Genomic DNA, 22216 nt, shown 5'->3' with positions numbered 1-22216 from the left:
ACTGCCTGATGCGCACGCCAATAAAAATTCGGTTGAGCCTAGTTAGTACATAACTTTCTAGGTGAGATATTAAGCGCAAACCAAGACGGACCAGAAAAAGATTAGAAAAGCACTCGCTCAGCGCCAGTGCTTGTCTCTCTGTGTGGTCCGTCTTAGTTTGCGCTGAAGTTTTCACCTTCAATCGTAAACACGCAATCGCCCTCAGTGCATTATGCACAGGAGCAGGAAATCTTGCCTGTTTTTTTTTTTTTTTTCCTTTTCATCGCAGCCCGTGGCACCCACTTACGACTTGTCGCGCGTCAGGGTTCCTGTGGCCATGTTCTCCAGCCTGGCCGACTACCTGGCGCCACCAGAAGACGTGGCCGCCCTCCGTGCCAACTTGTGGCACGTGCTGGTCTACGACTACGTAGTGCCGGACCCTAACTTCTCTCACCTGGACTTCGTGCTCGGCTTCCGAGTCTACGAAATCCTGTACAAGCCCATGCTGGAACTACTTGACGTGTGGAGTCGAGACTACCTCGTAGTGTAAAAATACATCCCACCGTGAACTTCATTAACAATGCATCCCACCGTGAACTGAAGTGGACACCTCGCTGGTGTGTTAGAAGAGTGATACCATTCGTATCTACCACTACCAGTGGGAATGTTCTGCGTAGATTCATTTTTGCCGTTCGGTGAGCAATTATCCGGTGGCCGTAAGTAAGCATGGCGTGGCACGTAAGACTGCGGCACTTCAATTGCTGTGAACATGACGGTCCACGTCAAGCGCAGCTTGAATGCGTACACAATGTGGTGTTCACTTCGACGTAAGACCACAGCATTCTCGTCCCTTAGATTTAATTGTATAGGGGCGATGGAAAGAAACGCGAACAGTGTGGCTTGTACTGCTGTTTCGCATTTCTTTTCAAGCGGTTGTACCCTGGATGGTAATAAAAAGCAACTAGAGGTATCTATGATACAACCGAGGACAACTCTGGCATTGTTTTATTGCCACCAAGGTCAGATCACGATGAAAAGAGCGCGCCGCGCTGTTCGCGTTTCTTTCCATCCCCCCTGTACGTTAAAGAACCGCAGGTGGTCAAAATTAATCCCCAATCCTCCCACTACGACGTGCCTCACAATGATATTGTGGCAATGCACGAAAACTCAAAAATTACGCGAATATTTTCGTCGGCAACGTATTCTCGCAATGCTAAACACAAAAGAGCTAAAAAACGAGCCACAAGTAAATAATAATTAGGGCGACAAGCGACAACAAAAGTGTCTGTGTAGTCGCCTTCTTTTCCTTTTGTCCGGTGGCTTGTCCATTAGCGCTTCATTACTTAGCAATAAGTTACGAACTCTCCCAGCAATTTTTACCTCCAAGTATTTTGACGAGAAGAATCTCGGACATGTGCGTGGTTATGTGAGGGAGAAAAATGCGAAGGCGCGATGCAACTGACACATCGTAGCGCTGAAGTACATCTACATTCATATAAAATCGTCAGTGCAGATCGATGCAAAGAACAAGAATCAGGGTTCCCGCCGGAATAGAAACCAGATGGCTCTCCGGGGCAGTTCTACCACAGAGCCACGCCAGTGCTGCTTCGGGAAAAACCTTGGACAGGCCTCATGTGGTGCAAGTGTTAACAGATGTAATTTTGCACGGCAGAATCGCACTAGGCACTCCTAGTGAATCGCACACCACGTGAATTGCGCAACAAGTGGGTGATTTAAAGGCCCACCCATTACAGAGATCTCAGCCACAATCGATCATCATCATCATCAGCCACAACATCAACAAAGTGTGCGAATGCTTTGGTGTGCGTATTGCTTTATGAACGCGTAGTGAGCAATTCGCCACTTCGCAAGATGATGCATATAGGCGTAGTAGGCACTTAGCAACTGGGCACCCAAGAGAGTTTACAACAGCGAATGTAACGCTCACAGGCGTTCCTTTCCTCGCGGCACGGTTTAAGTGCCCACTGAGAAGAATGGCAAGTGAATGAGGAGGCGATGCGAAGAGGGTCCGGTTACGCTATTGGAGTTCCACACTTGGAGGAGAAGCTTAAGCGTCCTGTAAGTCTTTTTTTTCATTTCCTTCATGTAATTTTATTCAATGGCATTCATGAAGCTCATAACGGAGTAAATAAATGATTTGAGAAGTAAGGAAGACCTCCTCTGAAAGTAGTGGTAAGCGCAAACAAAGCAACGGGTACTTTGTACATGCAATAATCTTGGTTGTTACTGTTACCTTGATTGCAGCTGTTTTCTTCCGACGTACAATATTCACCTCAGGAACACGCCAGTCCCTTGCATAATAAAGTAACACCTTTCATTGGCGCATCTATCTCAGTCTGCTTTGTATGTTTCTAACGGATTACGGCCACAGCAGATCACCAAGTACGTGAGTGACATATGTGTACATATAAAAAGGAAAATGCTTGACCGATAGTTAGTTAGTTAGTTAGTTGTAGTTAGTTAGTTAGTTAGTTAGTTAGTTAGTTAGTTAGTTAGTTAGTTAGTTAGTTAGTTAGTTAGTTAGTTAGTTAGTTAGTTAGTTAGTTAGTTAGTTAGTTAGTTAGTTAGTTAGTTAGTTAGTTAGTTAGTTAGTTAGTTAGTTAGTTAGTTAGTTAGTTAGTCTGTGCATTCATTCATTACTCGCAGCGCCATGTTGATATTATTGAGGTTCAGGTATGTGTAATACAAAATACGAATTTCGATTGCGCAGTTCGAGCTTCAAGTCTATTGGTGCGTTGCTTAGCGACGACTGATTCGCAAACATAAATCGCAAGAATCTTCTGCCTGACTGTGAAGATATAGATAATTTCCACCGGATATACGTCACGAAAATGCGGTGGTACTGTCGTCGGGCGTTTAGTTTCGCGCGGTAGGCAAAAACCGCTGTACCCACTGCAGTTGCTGCCGTGTTTTCGCGGGTACGCGCGCTGTGTGCCGTTGCGCAAAGAAGAAAAAACGGTGTACCGACGCGATACGTTGCGGTTACTTACGCACAAAGGCGCAAAAGAGGCGGAATAAGCTTCTGTCCGCTTTTTTTTTACGAACACAGTCGCAAGAAATTGGCCGCAGCTGTTAAGCATGAGAACTCGTCTGCGACGCCGGCTCATCGGTTATGTGACAAAAATTGAGCGGTTTGCGTGGCTCGTTTTGTCAAAACTGTGTCATTATAACGTCCCGCGCAACATCTTTTGGCATAGCCTTGTGAGGAGCCATTGGAAGCTTGTTTACCCACGTAAGCGGTGTGGTAGCTTTGTAATATGCGGAGAACTCACCACGACTGACAAATGTGGAAGTCAGAGGAGTCAAAAGGATTTTGTAATATTCGCGTGAACTAAAGGTGTGGCTCGGTTCACTAGCGCAGCAGCGATCGAAAGCACGGCTACACTTTTCCAAACTATATGAGACTGCGATGACACATGCATTGGACACGGCTTTGACATGGCTGTTCTGGCTGCGATACACTAAGACGTTTCTATGTCTGTCATACCCCACAGGCGAACTGCAAGCTTGAAATGTTCCGAGTCTGTTTACGTGCTGTAGGGCCTTCGCGGTATCGACTACAGCTTACGGCCAGAGCTGCGACCCGCGGTTGGTAAACCTGACAGATATGTAGCAGCCTTGTCCATGACATGTAGTAATTGTTTAATACATCATCACAGCTGTATCGCTTTAAAGTGTCACCGAGATCGCCCTTCACTTTTAAATGGGTAACTAACCCTGCAAATTTGTCTACGATTATGGACCTGTTCGTAATGTTACTCCGTGCATTTTCATACGGCAGCAAAGAGCATCTTGCGGGGCTGGGAGGCCCGTTCTTGCATTAGTTACCAAATTAAAATGTACAAGTGTGACCTAGACTACAGCAACGTCAGTGGCATTTCGCGAATCAGTCACATTCGTGGCGCCGAGATACCTGATTTTATGGTGAGGTCATCAGAGGTAGAGTTGCATGTCAACATAGTTTTTATATATTCATTTCAGAGTCCTTGTTGGGGCGACGAAAACTTCCTCTGTCGCGGCCGCCCGGCCGTCCCTTGTAAACACGCGGGAGGCGCCCCGACGCGCGGTGCTCGGAGGCAGCTTTGCAGCTGCTGCGCCAGTTGTCACGTGATCATAGAGGGCGGCGGCGAGCTTTGGGCTGGGCGGAGCCTACTCGCCGCGACGTCGCTACAAGCGCCTCAGTATGTCGACGGCGCCTACCGCTGTTTACAAACATGGAGTAGGTCTATAGAAGACATGTGGCGCATTCAGCGTCAAACTTCGGTCCATGCACGTCTCTTATCGCACCACGGCACTGTGGCGTATTCACACATGATCAAGATCATGCTGTCGCATGATTCAACACTACAAACCCTACCTATACTACAGTCACCACAAGGAAGCTTCTTTTGCGAGACAACACGTTTTATTCTTAACATAACTATTTGTTTATATGAATTTGAACATTAACACCAAACTTGGCCCCGAGATAAGAATTCTTAATATTTAGGCAATATTGCTTCTTCGCGATTTCAATGGGGCTTTATTCGAGTATGCACGGCCAGCTGTGTTTATCAGGACGGCTTGCGGGCTTTTTTTTTTCTTGCTCCACACACCTGGCACTTACAAATGACCAACAAGTGCAGTAAAAGTAAAGCAGGGGCCTGGATAGCGATCTATACGCTTTAAATTATGGTGCGTACGCTGTATGCACACCAGGACTTCGCAATTAAAAGCCCTACTCGATATGACAATAACAGCAACGATGACGAATGAAAGCTTTCAGCTAGTATCGAGTCCGTGACTGCCTGAAAATATGGAGTCCTACTGTTTTATTTGAACAAAACTATCTGAATGAGAAGCCTTATCGGTGCCTAAACACTAATTTGCTATTCCCTTTGAAATTAGTATGCTGTTCTCTCTGGCAGTTCATTTGCTTTTTAACAAACTGTATAGGCTTTCCTTCTTGGGGATGGTATGATGGACCCCGGAAAGCTTGTGATTCTGCAATGGCGTACACCAACGCTTACAAATTCGACGTGAGAAATACACATCCCAAAATAAAAAGAACACGTCACCGATTTACACTGAGGACAACACAGAATCATAGAAAGGAAAATGATAGCTGAACGTTAAGGGGAGGGTAGAGAGCAGAGTGGGTCAGAGAAGCAGCGCGGGTTAATGACATATTAGTCGTAATCAAAAAGAAGAAATGGGCATGGGCACGACATGTAATTAAAAGGCAGGTAAGCGACAGTCAGTAAGGGCTGGATTCGAAGAAAAAACAACGTGGCAATGGATAGCAGAAAGTTATGTGGGTTCATGAGATTAAGAAGAGTGCGGGCACACCGGGGCCACAGTTCGCAAAGGACCGGGTAAACTGGAGAAATATGGGAGAGGCCTTTGGCTTGCAGTGGGCGTATTCAGACTGACGACGATGATGAAAACATGTCAGCCACATTATATGACGACCCATGACACAGTACCTACTGAAGTGACCAAATATACTATTTGCACAAGTTAATTGCCTCCATTCCCTCAATTCCTGCTACTAGTCGTTATAGCCTCCAGATTTAGGAATGCGTTTAGAGACTCCCGTGAGACCTAGAGAGCCTGCGTCCTCCATCAAAATCTCTGAAAGAACTGCAGTGCCATCTGCATTCCTGCGCAATGCTGTAAGACTCCCCGCAATAAGATGGATAGGTGGGATAATTGGTAATTCATTTTCGAGGAAAACCGCGCAACACGAACGCTCACTAACAACTGCTTTCATTACTCGTTCGAAGAACACATTCATTCACAAAATGCGCCTGTCAAAACGATTATCATGTCAATCGCACGTCAAGGCGCTTGTCAGAATATCATACTTCGTGTTGCGCGGTTGTCCCTCGTCCGTTGTCCTTGGTCCCGCGCTCCCAGTTCTTTGAAAGAACTCGCCGCAACCTCAAGAAGCATCCACGTTGCACTGAGCAGCAAACGCACGCAAGAGTCCCCATGTAGTGCTAAGGTAGCGCCACTCTTTTACGTCCCCTTCATCCTTGTCCACAATATATCTTCACTATAAGCACTTACTCTCGGTAATCGATATGCTTTGACAGGATCTAAAGCAGCCGGTGATAAGCTTCGTAACACTCTCCGCGGCGCTAAGCAATAACAAGGACAATTGCTAAGCAAGGATCATTGCAGACCTGTCTTGAACACAATGCAGCTGCTAAGAGAGCTGCTGAGCATGCGACAAAGGTGAACGGGGCGGGGGTGGAGCGCTTTCCCAGCACACCCGTAACGGACGCCTCTGCTCATGCTTAGTCGCGTCGATCCTGTTTTAACATCGCGAGTCAGATGTTGATACAGGATGTTGCAAATCTAGCATTAGTCCTTTAGTCGAAAACCAATTTTCGCGCTAATAAACAAGAATGTCATTCGAAACCAGCTGTCCCGACTTATTACAACTAGAGCATGATGGACCCTTCTTATAGGCGATGGCCGCTGTTCGCAGTAAAAGCTGTCATAAATGAAGACCTTCCTTTCAAAGAGCTATCCTCGACTACAAACGAGCAATAACGCGTTAAACGTCGCTGCCTACGACGCGATACTCCTGCCGATCTTGTGTGCGCTCCCTGGCAAACGGGGTGACAGGCCCTTCGGCCGACGACTGCCTGAGCCTCTTCTTGAGTTTCTGTGTATCACCGGGCATTAACGTGTGGTCCACGGAGGCCGAATGCTTGGTGCGGCCCGATCGAATGTTGTCTCTTCCGCTGTGTGTGGCAGCGTACACGCCGTGGTCGTGAGAACGCTTAGCGCCGGAGGACGGAATGGGCACCGCCTTGGACAACGACTTCGACGTGAGGCTGGAAGACAGCCGATTCGCGTTTTCATTCAGAGGTGTGCCGGCGAAAGGAGTCCGCGGGTCCTCCTCGAGATCGCTGTGCTCCGCTCCTTCGTCAGCCGATGAACCTGCGAAAAGCGTAATAAGTATATGTATAAAAAGCCACTCGGACCCCTATGTATTTGCCTAAGACGACTAGAAGGCGAAAGCCATCTCTTTTTTTCAGTCGATCGTACTGATCCCGCCACCCGATAGTTTTCTGTACTCGGCGTGGCTTAGCACTGCCCCCGCGATCGGAGGCATTGGAAGCTTTCTGCACCTTAAGTGGTTTTGCAGTGCCTCTGGGATCGGCCCACCTTTGACAAAGGAACGATGTCATCTGATGGCGTCATCATGTGATGTCACATTATGTGACGACACAGTGACGTAATAGGGTGGTGTCATCACGTGATGATTTTTGCATCAGTGCTGTTGACGCGGACGGTCCATTTCCGCGTTTGATCAGGCATATAAGGATTTCACCATAACACGTAACTAATTGTTTTAATCGATGCCTATTAAATGCTCTATACACTTCTTGGTACCTCAGTGCTATGGTTCACCAAAGACTGAAATCACCCTGTTAGTAACACGAACTTGTCGCGAAGTCTCTAGAGAAAAGCTTATCAGTGAAAGAAAAATTCGTCTTGTTGGGTATTCGAACCCAGATGTAATGCCTTTCCAGGTTTGTAGCTCTACCATCTGACCTCACCAGGAGCCGATCCAAGAGCGAGGATGGATTATTTGTAAATTTGAAGCAATCTGCAAATATTGTGTTAGTCATTTCACTTTTTCAACTACAATGATTTCCTTCAGAAAAACAAGTATGCATTTGCCAGTAGCTTCATTTTTTCAGTAGGTCGATGCATCTTTCCTCACCGCAAACTTTCCTCCCAAGTCGCGGGCTCTCGGAGAACTCATACATAATATTAATGTCTACAGTGCTGCGCTCCCGAGTGTGAGTTGCGGGCTTTCTATTCTTGTCAATGACGGTGTCGTGCCTGGGTATTTGAATCCATCCCTTCTCGGCAACCAGGTTGTTGCTACGATAGGGCAGCGTCGTACCCGGACTCCGTTTGGTAGCGTAGTCGAGTCTCCGGGTTGAGGAACTGATGCTAGCAAGATGGGAAAACAATAACAAGTTTACTGACACTTTTCGTACACTCAATTACATCGTTACAAGGGCAGAATTCAGCGACGAGCGAATTGGATGAGCCTGTTACCGAGGGCTCAGAGCCCCATTTCTCATTCAGCACCGTCGTTTTAACCCCTCAGTTTCGCTCCTCCTTCTTGATGACCACCAATCACACACACGACACCTCCCACCATGGAACAGTCCATTTCACTGTCGCTGAGGGGTCGTTGCACACTTGAAGCAGCAAGGGTCCGGCGGTTGACGGCACGCAGGTGGGGGAAGCAGGACAACAGGTTCTTTCCTTCCGATTCTTTCCGCGAAGGCAGAACGTGCTTGCTCCTACGATTCTTTCCCCGAAGGCAGAACGCGCTTGCTCCTGCAGTTCTTTCCCCGAAGGCAGAACGTGCTTGCTCCTGCAGTTCTTCCCCGAAGGGCAGAACAAGGTTTGCGGAGACTCCCGTCCAAACATACCCTTCAGGTGGCTTCGGCAGCGTACCAAGCCAAGCCCAGGTGGCCCATTGTCTCCGGCTTTGCCGTCCCAGACTTTGAGGCCGAGATTCTGCCCATTGTTGGTCACTCGCCGTCCCAGGAATTCCGTGTCGTGGAAGGATGCAGGTGTTTTAGCAGTGTGAGAACGCCTCGCCCGCCGATTCTCATGGTCAGCGCATCGCCCCCGACTGCCAGTCATAACAGCCTCCTCCCTCGCCAGTGGAGAAACGGAGGGTAGCAGCCACCGCTGCTGCTCGAAGGGTCGACGTAATTCGCCACCGTTGAATGCCCAAAGCTCGTCTTCGCTTGAAGCATTGTCTGGTCAGTTGCAACCCAAATTCTGCGGCTTCTCTGAAACTCAACCACATGCAGAGCAAGCACTCGGCCGCCTCCGAGCAAACCAGGCCAAAAGAGGGTTGGTACACAAACTTTCACTACTAGCTTTTACGAAAAGCTGACACTCAAAATTCTCAAGACTCACTTATGCTGAGAAGCCAAACGTGCTACATTACTCAATTACACAAATAGTTGCACGAAAAAGAAAAAAAACTCAAATATCAATTTTGAGACATTGGGAAGAGCACCCCAGAATCACTTAGAAAGAGCGGCTAAGCGCGTCAGCGTTTCCACTCAAAATGGCCCTTCCTATCCTTAATGTCGAAAAGATATTACCTAAAAATCAAGCTCCACCTCAGAAGGCGACTGTTCTTTGATGTCGCGGTTTGCAGCCAGGCAAGTGAATAACGGTCCGTATCTACGCTGAATTTGACGCCTCTGAGATAAGACTGCAACTTATGAATGGCCCACACAATGCAAGCGCATTCCCTTTCTGAAGCGCAGTACGCCATCTGTCGAGAACTCAATTTTCGGCTCAAGTAGAGCACGGGATGTTCATTACCTTCGTCATCCCTCTGACATTTAACAGCACCTAGGCCTCGATCACTCGCATTACTCTGGACCGTGAACTCTCGGTCGAAATCCTGAGCTCGCAAAACCGGACGGTTAATCAGTACCGCCTTCACGCTTAAGAAGGCAGCTTCCTTCTTTTCATCCTAGACTACTTTCGCCTGTTCTGTCCCGCGAAGAACATCGGTCAAAGGGTGACCAACGATGAATAACTTCCTATGCAAAGACTGCATTCCAGCGAGCCCCAAAACGCCCCTTCGTCCGTCTTTGTTTTGGGCCGCGGACAGTCTACTACTGCTGAGCTCTCAAACTCACTAGGTTTCCTGAAACCTAGGCCTACGCCGTGACTTAAATAGTCTACAAATGCACTTGCAGAACGATCTTCTCATCCTTTACAGTCAGAACCCCAACGAAAGGTTCGGCCGCGTCTCATACCTCTCTGAATGATCGCTCACACCTCAACGTTATGAAAAGCTTAATGATCATCTCATGTGATCACTCAATCATTAATTCTTCACAAGAAAAAAAACAAAACATAATGGGATCAACACTGCCTTCTAACAGGTTCATTCGGTTAAAGTTACCTGCCCATGCCAACGCCTCTGATAAAAACCACTGTGCTCTCCTGAGCGCTTCAATTACTCTCAATCCTATAGCGTTGCAAAACACAAGGTACTATTAACCACTCACCTAATCCCTCTAAGTTCTTCTAAAAGCTGGTCCTTACATTAAAACACACATTGTACAGCACAAAATAATAACCCCAGGTGTAATACACTTCAAAAAGCGCCTCAAACATTTGCATTGGTTTTATGCTAAAACCTTGCACCAAATGCCTGTCACTCAGTGCCAAACTCATTTCGGAAACTGATGCAGATATCTCTCCTCAAATGCTTATTCACCCCAAATCGACATGAAAGTGAACGCATACGATATCGCACATAAACCTTTCAAAACTAGAAAAAATTACAAGTTTCGCGCAAAAAAAAATACCTTCTTCAGAAGTTCATCCTAATGATTAAAAAAAACTTTGACGCTCTCTTCAGCCTTTACTGCTGCGCGGTTTTTCTTCTTAAAACTTTGCACCGCATCTCGTAACACACAAAAATAAACTGAGAATTCTACATTCCTAACAAAACAATAGGTAATGCACGCACGTGCAAACCTACTCGAACTGACCGTTCCCCATTTCTCAATTAGATTCGCTTGAATCGTACCCGATGGGGTCGCGGTCCGGCCGGCTTTCTAGCCCGCCAGAGGCTACAACATGCACGAGCTATCAGCGGCATTCTGCAGTCACGCTTCATTCGGCACCTCGGTCGGCTCCCCTCAGGAAGGCGAATGGAATGCCAGAAACGGGGGGGAAACGCTGTCCATTCTCCCTTTGTGCTCGCCTCCGCGCGGTGCTTTGTTAGCCGCCGTACACTGGCCTTTCGACTTTGACGACTAGGACACAGCCGCTCTCCCGAAGCTGTCCTCAACCTCGCCTTCCGTCGTGGGAGCGCACCTTGCTTTCTCCCTCTGCGCCCCTCTCGCTGCTTGCGGCTGAATGAACGCCTCAATTTACGTTTCCGCAAACTGTCCTGTCGCCTACCCTTTTGTCTATTTCGCGCCGGATTGGGACCTTTCTTAAGCTTACTCTGTGCCGAATGCTTCCGCCGCTTTCTTTTTCTACGATGTCGGCGAACATCCTTTCTCTCGATACCTCGATCATCGCTTCGGGTCGCGACATGCGGAGTTGTGCAGCTCGTTGGTGCTTGTACTACACCTTCTTTCTCGCGCAAGCTTTTCGATTTCTCCGCCACGTCGGACGTTAGGGCCACATTATCTGTGTCAACACTTACAAATTCTGAAACTGGGCCCTCTCCGATGGTATCGCTGCAGCCCTGGAGCGTCGCGTCTTTACTATGCTCGGCCGTCCCGCTAACCGTGTCTACCTTTGACGGTTCCGAAACGTCCGCCGAACGCTTTCGCCTCTTTCTTTTTGTGCGCTTTCGGCAAACATTCTTTTCCATGACGCCTCCATCATCGCTTCCGGTCGCGGCATGCGGCGCCGTGCAGCTCGTTGGTGTTTCCGCTACACCTTCTATCTCGCTGACACCTCTTGAATTCTCCGCCGCGTCGGACTGTCAGGCCAAATTATCTGCGTCAGCGCTGATAAAATCTAAATCGGGGGCCTTCACCGACGGTATCTCCGAACCTTTTAAGCGTCGCGTCCTTGTTATTGTCAGCCACTACGCTAACAGTGTTTAAGTTTGACGATTCCGAAACGTCCTTCCGAGGCACGAGCAACGTTTCGAGCTTCTCCTTGAGCCCATCAGGGCGGCTGGCACAAACCTCGTCCACGCCAGGAACGTCTTTCGGAATTGTCCCTAACTCTAGATCGGCCAAGGCCTCATTCTCAACCTGCTCTGCTTTCATGCTCTCTTGCAACAGCGGGCCTTTCTCTGGCGCGATCTCGCCAACGGCGACCTGTCGCTCGTTGTTCTCAGGAGAAGGATCCCTTAGCATGCTTCTTTTGCTTTCCTCTCTCCTACCAGCTATTCCGAATCTCCGGAATAAAGATGCCTTAATTACATGGTAGTTGTCCGCATCCTTCTCACTGAGTCGCGTAACAACCTCAACTGCCGCACTGGGCAGAACTGACATTAACCCCTGAGACCAAGTGTCTCGCTCAAAAGACAGTTCCTCACACATTTGTTCAAATTCTGCAAGATATAGGCCGATATCCCCTGATACCACATATGGCTTGACATCTTGAACTCTGCCTTCTTGTTGAGAAGAGGTACCACTCGCTGGGGACAACTGCCCGACCTCTTACTCAACTCCAGGAGTTCTACCTTGACTTCTAGTTTGCGGAGCTCAATCTCGCGCTCACGCCACCTTTCCTCTCTTTCACGCTCACGCCTCTTTTCTTCCCTTTCGAGTTCTGCGCGGCGTTCCTCTTTTTCACGCTCATGCCTCTTTTCTTCCCTTTCGAGTTCTGCGTGGCATTCCTCTCTTTCCCAGTGTCTGAGCCGCTCTTCCTTATTTTGGTTGGCGTATTCCCATTCTTCACAGAGCTCCTCATCATCGACCCCCAAATCAATGATTGCCTGTATGATTAGGGATTTTCCTGCCAAACCCTTTGTATCGATCCCCAATTCCTTACACAACAGCAACAAATCCGGCTCCTGCAGCTTCTGCAAATCCATGATCGTCCCGAGTGCCCGCTACTTCAAAACAACTATCCGAGAGTACGGAACCTTGAGTCTCTCGGCAAAGTTATCTACCAGTTCTAAAACCCTCGTTTAGAACCTGGTCCACATCAAAGGAAAAGCCAAGCACTCACCCACACGTGATCGATGTCTCGAGACAGCTGCATTCCCTTAGGCCGACTGTTGTTGTCGCTTGTAGCTTCAGATCCCAGCGCTGATCACCAGTTGTCGTGCCTGGGTATTTGAATCCATCCCTTCTCGGCAACCAGGTTGTTGCTACGATAGGGCAGCGTCGTACCCGGACTCCGTTTGGTAGCGTAGTGGAGTCTCCGGGTTGAGGAACTGATGCTAGCAAGATGGGAAAACAATAACAAGTTTACTGACACTTTTCGTACACTCAATTACATCGTTACAAGGGCAGAGTTCAGCGACGAGCGAATTGGATGAGCCTGTTACCGAGGGCTCAGAGCCCCATTTCTCACTCAGCACCGTCGTTTTAACCCCTCAGTTTGGCTCCTCCTTCTTGATGACCACCAATCACACACACGACACCTCCCACCATGGCACAGTCCATTTCACTGTCGCTGAGGGGTCGTTGCACACTTGAAGCAGCAAGGGTCCGGCGGTTGACGGCACGCAGGTGGGGGAAGCAGGACAACAGGTTCCTCGTGCTTGCCCCTCCGATTCTTTCCGCGAAGGCTTAACGTTCTTGCTCCTACGATTCTTTCCCCGAAGGCAGAACGCGCTTGCTCCTGCAGTTCTTTCCCCGAAGGCAGAACGTGCTTTCTCCTGCAGTCCTTCCCCGAAGGGCAGAAAAAGGTTTGCGGAGACTCCCGTCCAAGCATACCCGTCAGGTGGCTTCGGCAGCGTACCAAGCCAAGCCCAGGTGGCCCTTTGTCTCCGGCTTTGCCGTCCCAGACTTTGAGGCCGAGATTCTGCCCATTGTTGGTCACTCGCCGTCCCAGGAATTCCGTGTCGTGGAAGGATGCAGGTGTTTTAGCAGTGTGAGAACGCCTCGCCCGCCGATTCTCATGGTCAGCGCATCGCCACCGACTGCCAGTCATAACAACGGCCACATGTTGATAGGATCGAAATTCAATATCACCCGGTAACTAATGTAGGAGGATACGTTTAGAAATCCCAGATGGTAAAAATTATTCCTCAGGGCCTCAGTAATAACAAGGCGTGCTTTATTACTCGTATCACATCGCGATTAAGCATTTATAAGCCCCGAATCTAGATAATTAATGAACGAAAGGCGAAATACGAGAGATTGAAAACAAATGTCGAGTGCACTTCCGCTTCAAGGAGGTAAGTACTCCAAAACAACAGTGGCAGTGCTTCGACACGCTATCAGAAATTTGTACACAAAACACCTGTTCACGTAAGGGCCTCCCCGCATGGGTACATCTGCATGCTCTGGCGCCTTTAAACAAGGTAAGCTTTCTGATAAATTCAAGAGCACAAATATAATTAATAAGCGTGCGGGAATATTTCAAAGCATGTACACAAGTTGAATCATCTCTGCTCTTAGATTGGTCTTTAGTTCTAAATTCACTGCGACATTTTTTTGTAAGGATATATTTGTTGTTTACAAAACTTTTATAAAGAGCAGCACTACTCGCAGTGCGCATAGAGATGTACCTTTTTCGCGGGATTTTTTCTTAATAGTTCTGGCGCTAGAGATAATGTGCAAACCTCTGCCTCTATCAATATTTCGAAAAGATTAATGGTGAATTTAAAAGGAAATACAGATCTAGGAGCAGAGATCATTCCACTTATGTACGAAAGTAGCAGTCTCACTCAGGTGCGTAAGCTGACATCATATTTAGCCGCCTAAATGAAGCGTGGACATCAGGACATATCCAATGGATCCGCGCATGACTGAAAGATACTGTCGAGGAGGAATGAAGTTAGAGGGCTCGTTTCTTTGTTTCACACAACCTTATTAAAAATCAGTAGATAATGATGTCAAGGAAAGTATAGGGAACGTTAATTGTACTGTTTTAAGTGCGTTGTAATAGCTGTGATATAGATTAAGAGAAAGTGGAGTAGACAAAAGACAACTTGCAGGGACTGGTAGGGACCGAACCTGCGACCTTCGGATTCGTCGGCGATTCGGATTTGTCGAGGACGAATAATGCCGGTAAGCACCAGTAAGTATATATTCACAGGTTCCCATGAGCCTTGTCTATAAATAGGCAACGTTCACTCACAATCTCCGGGAAAAAATTCGCGGGCCTCTTTGACCGCAGGATGAGCTAATAGTAGCTGCAAGCAAGCAAAGGAAGACCGGTTAGCAGAGTGCAGATTTGAGCTAATTGGTTGGTCATACTGAGGCAAGCAGCGCCAACGTAAAATTTAAGTTAGAGCTCACTTAACTGAAGACTGAGAGCGCAAGACGCCAGAGAAACGAAGCGACAAGCACACGTTTTCTTTCGCTGCAGTCGAAGTTTTACGCGCACTCTGAAAAAGAATGGCTAATTGTGAAAGCAAGAGGAAAACGGTAGTTTAACGCAGAGTTAGATAAAACTACAGGTTTCCTGAAAGCGTACCTAAACAACCTCTGAATACAGAAAGGACGAGCGCGTTATTCTCTCCTGGCGATTCCAGGCTTTTCGGCACAATTCGGGATTTCAGAAGTCCCTTCACATGACGTCATGAGGAAATAAGCTGTCGATTGGTCTATATACGAAGGATATCAGCTGGTAATCGTCTCCTACACTGCTTTGCCACGCAGACGCATGCCGATTGTGCCTTGTCTCGCATGACTATCATGCGCGATCAACTGCATTCACTTGGTTTTGTGCGCTTTCGACTGCGCAAGCTGAGATAACAGCGTGAAGCCGAATAGCGCGAAATCCTGATAGGCTCAGAACTTAGTGCTCACAAGGAAGGCATAGCGCCCGTAGTGAAGGCGAAAAAGACGCCATTCTCTCTCTGAGTGGCTGAGGGTCCCTTTTAACGAACGCGATCACAAGAAAGCAAGACAGGAAAGGCACGGAGAGTATACCGGATGCAAGTTTCATGTTTGCCACTACGCAAGCGATTGAAGTAAAAGCGGGTCAGGAAGAAGAAAAAAAGACGAGACAAAGGAATGAGAGGAGAACAACATCATGAAGGACGACTACATAGTGCTGCATAAAATTCCTTATCAGGAGATTTGGATAACCGCAAGACTGTACATTTATTTTTTTAGGAAGCTTTATGCCCTCCCTTCCGAAGCAAGGGTTCCGGCGACAATGTCGCTGCGCTGCATGCGTTCAAACAAAAAAAGAAAGAGCATTACACGAGTTCGCACTCTCGTCGAAACGCATTATGGCTTTGGCAGGTTTGTGCGCTAATGAACGGCGAACTCGGTTTCTCAACATCTCGTCCAGTGTTCACGTTGCACCGTGTGACACTGTACGTAATGTTTAGCCCGGTCATGCGTTTCTGTAGAAGTGTGTGCATTTCTCACCGGCATCCATGTAGAGCACCGTGGACGGTTCAGTCGACGAAGACCGAGATATGTTTCCCTCGTTGCCGCTGGACAAGTCGTGGGCCTGTCAGATCAGTGGAGAAATGAATAGAGATATCAGCCAGTTCCACGCCGTGAAAACCGTCAGACAGCGAAGCTGTAAGCGCGCGAGTTTGAGAGGGTAGGCTAATACAGCTTAGTCTAATTGCGAGCATAATAGTCATCATCATCATTCAGCCTAATTCTTTATTTAACGCCCCCCCCCCCCCCCCCCTGGTCACGTGACCTGCGTGTCTACTACTGCTGCTTTGACCAGGACGACGACGGCATACGGTAGACTAAGCTACTTGAACTGGTATAGCGCATTGCGGGGAAGAGGAAACGGCATGGCAGATCGACACAAAAGGACAGAGCGCTAACTTCCAACTGGGCTTCATTGTAAAAATGCATCAAATATGTAGACTTGCGCAAACATACAAAACAGCCTAACGCAACGCCAAGATTAGACACACCATTGCACCGTCACACACCACAGATTCGTAGACGGTTTCCCTGATTAGGAAAGGCCACTTCATGTTCAGATAAAGCCAAGGGGGGAGCGCTGATACATGTGATGCCAGCTCTCGCTATACAATGCGCTTCTATTATTTCTCGAGTGATTTGTGACTGGTGCTAATGTTCACAAAGCAATCCAGGGCCACATTGGAATTCACTGCCGTGATTGTGAATGTTCCCCTATGTTTGATCAATGTGAAGTGTTAAAAAAGCACACGTCACAAATCAAAAATATTTGTGACGGGTGCCATTTGTCGTCTTTAATTTTCCTGCTTTAAAGACGACGCTTTATATAAAACCAACAGACAGCCAGCAATACCTAGATTACACTAGTCATCACCCGCGGCACTGCAAACAAGGGATATTTGTAGGACAGGCGAGGCGTATAAGAAGGATCTGCAGCGATGACAGCGACTACGTTCACCACTTAAGCAACCTAAAGGAAACATTAGTTAAAAGGAATTACCCACATGATGCTCTAAACAAGGTCTTCAACGAAGCATGTCAACTAGATAGGAAATCATCACTAGCTCAAAGGGCCTCCGTAGCACAGCCCAACCAGCCGCCAACATTTATAACCAAATACTCAAATGCGCAAACAAACATAAATAATATCCTCCGTAAGTATTACCCAATACTGGCAAGCAACGAGCGCTTTAAAAAAGCGTTTCCCGGAGTACCAAAGGTCGTGTAGCGCAGCAATATGAATTTTAAGGATATGTTAGTGCATGCAAAGTAAACCCTCATTCTACTGCCTACATAACACCTTGCTCTCGTCCAAGATGTAAGACATGTAAACACCTTCAAGATGACGTTATAGTTAAAAGCACTGGAAGTGATTACGTCCATCATATAAAATCTAGTTTTACCTGCACTAGTTCAAACGTTACCTATATGATCAAATGTTCATATTGACAAAAACGGTACATTGGCGAAACGGGACAACGTGTTAAGGTTAGATTAAACGGGCATCGCGCGGACACGGCGAAGAAGTTACCCAAAACAGTGGCACAGCATTTTAATGTAGCAGGTCACAATTTCGAAGATCTCAAACTTTACATACTTCAGTCAAACTTCCTGTCCCCAAGGAAGAGAAAATATACAGAATCATGCCTTATTCACAAGTTCAATACACTCCAGCCAGCAGGTACCCATTAACGTTTCTAAGGGGGCTCTTGAATCTATTCGTTATGGTACATACACAAAGAAAACCAACGAGAGTTAAGCCCTTCTTCTAGAAATTTGGAACCTACTATTGTTAAAATGCCACGTGCTTCCACTCACAATCGTTCAGCGAAACGTACACCCTCCCTCCCCCCTCCCCGCTTTTTTCGCCTTTCTTATGACTCACACAGTTCGTCACCGCGACGTCTCCCCCCACCCCCACTTTGGAGAGGGCACGAAGCATATATACACGATAGCTAAGGAAATCAGTTCCAGCCTTGAAAAAGACAAGTCTATTTGTCGAAACGTCGGCTCGAGCACCCACCCCCTGTTTACGGATTTTTTCATCGCAAGCCTCCATCTTCCACTTCCTGCCGTTCTTTCGTATTCTGAAGGAATTTGGAGTTAATGGTGTCAATTCCGCAAGAGGACGAACGTTTCAAGTTGTTAATAATCGTTGCAATGCCGGTTGCGTCGAATGCAAGAGGATCGACGGGAGCATCGTGCATGTACGGGCGATCGATACTGTTGAGACGGTGAAAGAGGAAGCAAATGTTTCATTAAGTAACGAGGCGCAATGATGTTTAGGAACAGGATTAGCGAATTCATCGACCAGGCACAACGTTATTTCATCTTTGGGTTTAACTGTGTTCCAAAATTGCTTTGGGTTCGTTTTTAATAAAGCGGGAAGCGTAGAGTAAAAGAAATGGTGTTTAGCACACTTGATAGCCTCAGAGTAGGATGCTGCTTTATATGCGGACCAGAGTTCAGGGGTTTGCATTATTTTTGCGGCACGAAATAGCCGCAATTTTTTATTTGATAATACTTTAAGGTAACTAGAATACCAGGGCGCGTTCGAATCTGTGTATATAGTTCTTAAGGGGACATATTGGTTACTTAATTCAGCGACCTTTGTTTTGAATGCCTGCCAGAGTGCTTCGACAGTTTTATGTGCGCAATCTAATCTGAATTGATCGAGGAAAGCGCAAAGACTAACATTTATAGCATGATAATCGGCTTTGTAATAGTCTTTTATTCGTTTTTGTCGTTTACGTACTGAGGGTGTGGAAAGGGAGATGGTAAAATGAAGTACATCATGATCGCTTAAACCGGGTGAGTGCACTATAGATGAAGTGATATCAGCAGCTGACTTTAGTATCAAATCGAGCCGAGATGCTGAGCTGGACGTCACACGTGTTGGTTGAATGACCAGTTGGGATATGTTAAAATCCATGCAGACGTTAGTAAAACCGGTTGCCTCTGTGGACAACGTATTGGAAGACAAGGATGATTCCGTGCACTTCATGTGTGGAAAATTAAAATCGCCAGCAAGAAAAATAGGTGCTTCAGGATACTTAACAAAAATTTCATTCGAGGCGTCGTGTAGTTCTTCAGAAAAACCACTCGCGCAGCATGGGGAACGATAACATGCTCGGATAATTAGTTTTTTGAACTGTACTGTTATACAACACCATATTATTTCGAAACCACTAGTAGTTGGAATTTGAAAACACTCGAAATTTTTGTTTACTGCAATCAATACACCAACACCAATCTTGTCAGCACGGTCATGTCGGTATGCAACAAACTTTTTGTTACAGCGAAACAACTCATCATTGTTTATTTTACTTGACAACCAGGTTTCACTTAATATAACAATATCTGCTTCTGAAACATTTATTAGAGCATTGAGGCTGTCTTTTTTATTTTAAAGGCTGCGGATGTTAGTATAAAGCACCGGTACAGAGAACGAATTGCCGCCACCCCTTGCAGCAACCTACTTTTTCGTCGTATGCGTCCTACCTGAACGAGTGAGCCTGGGCGATAGAGGGGCGTTCTGAGAATTAAGGGATGAGGAAGACTAGGATAGGTCATTGGTAGGTTTGGAAAGTTGTTTACTCACACGCTCAACAACTTTATCTTCGACTGAGATTGAGTTAGAACACGCACTAGGCTTTAATTCTGAGGAGTTTAAAGAAAATCAAAGATGTCTTTTATTTTTTATTTGCATTTCCAAGTATTGCATTTTTGGAGACATCCCTTCATTTAGGCCATTTTCCGTTTGCGCTGAACATCATTCGTGGCAATCATATCTAGCACAATTTTTAAACTAATGTGTGGCAACACTCCGGGAAATTCCGAGTATTTAGACATGAAGCAAAAAAAATGTGAAACTAGAGCATTATTGAGCAATGTGCCGTATTTGCGATTCTTTTTCATAAAATACGGGCATCAACACTGCAAGTCAAAAAGGTTTTGTAAACACACAATACTCGTAATATGCCAAGAAAAATTTTGAAACTGAAAGCTGCAATAGTTATTTTGTAGGACCTCGTCAAAATCCCATTTTCGCGCAATTCGCAAAAAGCGGCTCTGCTGAGTGGAGACTTCCGAATCTTTTTGACCAAGGCAAGCCGAAGATACCGCCCGGCTCCAAGGACTTCGAGCCGTCACCTGACGCCATCATCGTCGACGGAGGGTGGGACGGGACAGGGGTTAATCCCCTATTCCCCCCGCCTCGCCCGAAGGAAACTGCCGGACTTTTAATAAAATTTATTCCTTCATTCATTCACAGAACTAAGAATGCTTTCGTGGCCCTGGGGACTCGAACAGCAAAATATTTTTTTCAGCGAAAAATAGGGGGTGCCCCGACGTTCTTATCTGAACACAGCCTGCTTCTTTCAACGCGGCCCCTGAGATCTGCTTCGGCGGAGCGACGAAACGCAGAACTAACCCAAGGAATGCACCAGATACACCAACAGCGAGGTGCGCATGCCACTACCAGACACCTAAGTCAGGGGTCACTTCCAGTTTCATATCCTTGCGAAACAATATAGGTGATCGTAATTTAGAGTTGTTTCCCGTTTATTGTACTCGTGCATTAAGGTATACAAATATTAAGCTTTGCTTTTTCTTTAATTTTTGTGTCATGTTCCATCTTTCCCTAATTTCAAATTTTCATGCACTGCTAATTATATGCATTTTATGGTTAATTCAGCTTTCTGGCGCCGGGCTACACGTTACCATTTAAATGCTAAAGAGCTTTCTGTAGAGTCACAAATTTGTACTGATGGATGCGACATGGCTGTATATAGGCATAAGAACAGTAGCTGTGTAGTGAGCAAAATATAGAAATACTGAAATAAACACAATGATCTGTGATGTACAAAACGTCAATAACAAACAGGAAATGAAATCATGGCATATCAAGATATCTCAGCGCTATTGGCACTGTTGCCTCGCCGTAACCCTTAAATTAGTTTTCTTCTCTTTGACGCTCTAGGTGCATGCGGAACGTTTCAAATCCCCACAAAGGTTTTAAATGGGTAAGCATTCCTATCCCCACTCAACGAAGGAACTTTCCGTTCGTCCGTCTGTCTGTCGCATGAGACGATCGCCGCCATAAAGAAATAGCAGGAAATAAGTTTTCGCTACGTGGGGCTTGGGTTTGAACAGGGGCCTTCATGTTCTGAAGGTAAGTGTCTTAGCCATTAGGCAACGCTTTACTTCACAGGTTTCACAGTAGTGGAACAGCCACACGTTTTTTTTTTGTTTGTTTATTCTACTGCGCTACGCATCGATGCTTGCAAAATGTGAACACAAATTGACGTAAATTAAGGCAAAATGTGACCTAAATTATTGCACTGCACCCGCGCTGCAGAACAAACGTAGCAAGGTAGCACTCTCTGTGAAGGCTTCGACGACTTTCGTGGAAGTGGAATGAAAGCCCTCTGCGGGACAAGATGCAAAGCCTTCAGGTAGGACTTCACAGGTCAGGAAAATTCAAACTTTGACAATTCTTGATGCCAATCACGCATTTTGGTGGCGGCAGGATGCGCGAGCCATGGGACAGTGTTCGAAACGCTGAGGAGTGCTGGAGGGAAGATGAAAGACGTCAAGCCGGTGCCGCCCGAAAACGGAGTTCCAGAGACAGTCACTACCTACAATAAAACGCAACGCTTATTACGCATCACTTAGCTCCTAAAGGAGATTCCGCACAAGTTTTTTTTTCCCTAACTCTCATGGCCGGACTGAAGAGACGCGCAGGCGTTCCTTGGAACGCCGGCGCTCCTCCCCACACTCTAAGCCAAAAGAGAGGAACGGGGGTATAGGGGTTCCTCCTTTGAGGGAGCAAGTGCTTTGCCACTCCCATTACTCTCCTAAAAGGAGCAACGGCAAGGGGACGAACCGTTGCTCTCCTTGAGGACCAACTGTTACTCCTTTCTGATGCTCCTCAAGGGAGCAACGGATGCTCCTTCCCGTTACTCCTTAGTTTCTTCTTGGGCCAAAAAAAAAATTCGTTTTTGATTGACTTCTAGAGCACATTGAGGTTTATACACATATTTGTTTGGATGTACAAATTATACCCAGACATCTCGTTCAGAAAGAAATTTCAGAAAATTTGCAACAAACACACAGGATTCGAACTCGCGACCACTTAATCACCATGCGCGCACGCTAACCAC

The 22216-nt window shown here is 46.8% G+C and overlaps 2 protein-coding genes across 2 annotated transcripts in view; one reads left to right on the top strand and one right to left on the bottom strand.

Annotated features, from left to right (window-relative positions):
• LOC119403628 (gastric triacylglycerol lipase-like) overlaps window positions 1-586 on the top strand; it is a 36092-nt gene extending 35506 nt beyond the window's left edge. The window contains exon 8 of the mRNA XM_049418377.1: window positions 269-586. Coding sequence (XP_049274334.1) covers window positions 269-529 — 261 coding nt within the window. The 3' untranslated portion in view covers window positions 530-586. The remainder of the gene's footprint in view (window positions 1-268) is intronic.
• A 3965-nt stretch (window positions 587-4551) lies between these two features.
• The window catches only part of LOC119403627 (bestrophin-3-like), an 81976-nt gene continuing 64311 nt past the window's right edge, over window positions 4552-22216 (bottom strand). The window contains exons 12-13 of the mRNA XM_049418376.1: window positions 16032-16116; window positions 4552-6933 (exon numbers count right to left, since the gene is read on the bottom strand). Coding sequence (XP_049274333.1) covers window positions 6545-6933; window positions 16032-16116 — 474 coding nt within the window. The 3' untranslated portion in view covers window positions 4552-6544. The remainder of the gene's footprint in view (window positions 6934-16031; window positions 16117-22216) is intronic.

This window comes from Rhipicephalus sanguineus, chromosome 8 (assembly GCF_013339695.2).
Source record: "Rhipicephalus sanguineus isolate Rsan-2018 chromosome 8, BIME_Rsan_1.4, whole genome shotgun sequence".
Taxonomy (NCBI): Eukaryota; Metazoa; Arthropoda; class Arachnida; order Ixodida; family Ixodidae; genus Rhipicephalus; species Rhipicephalus sanguineus.
Note: the sequence above shows the minus strand (reverse complement) of the source record. Positions and strands in the feature narration are given on the sequence as shown.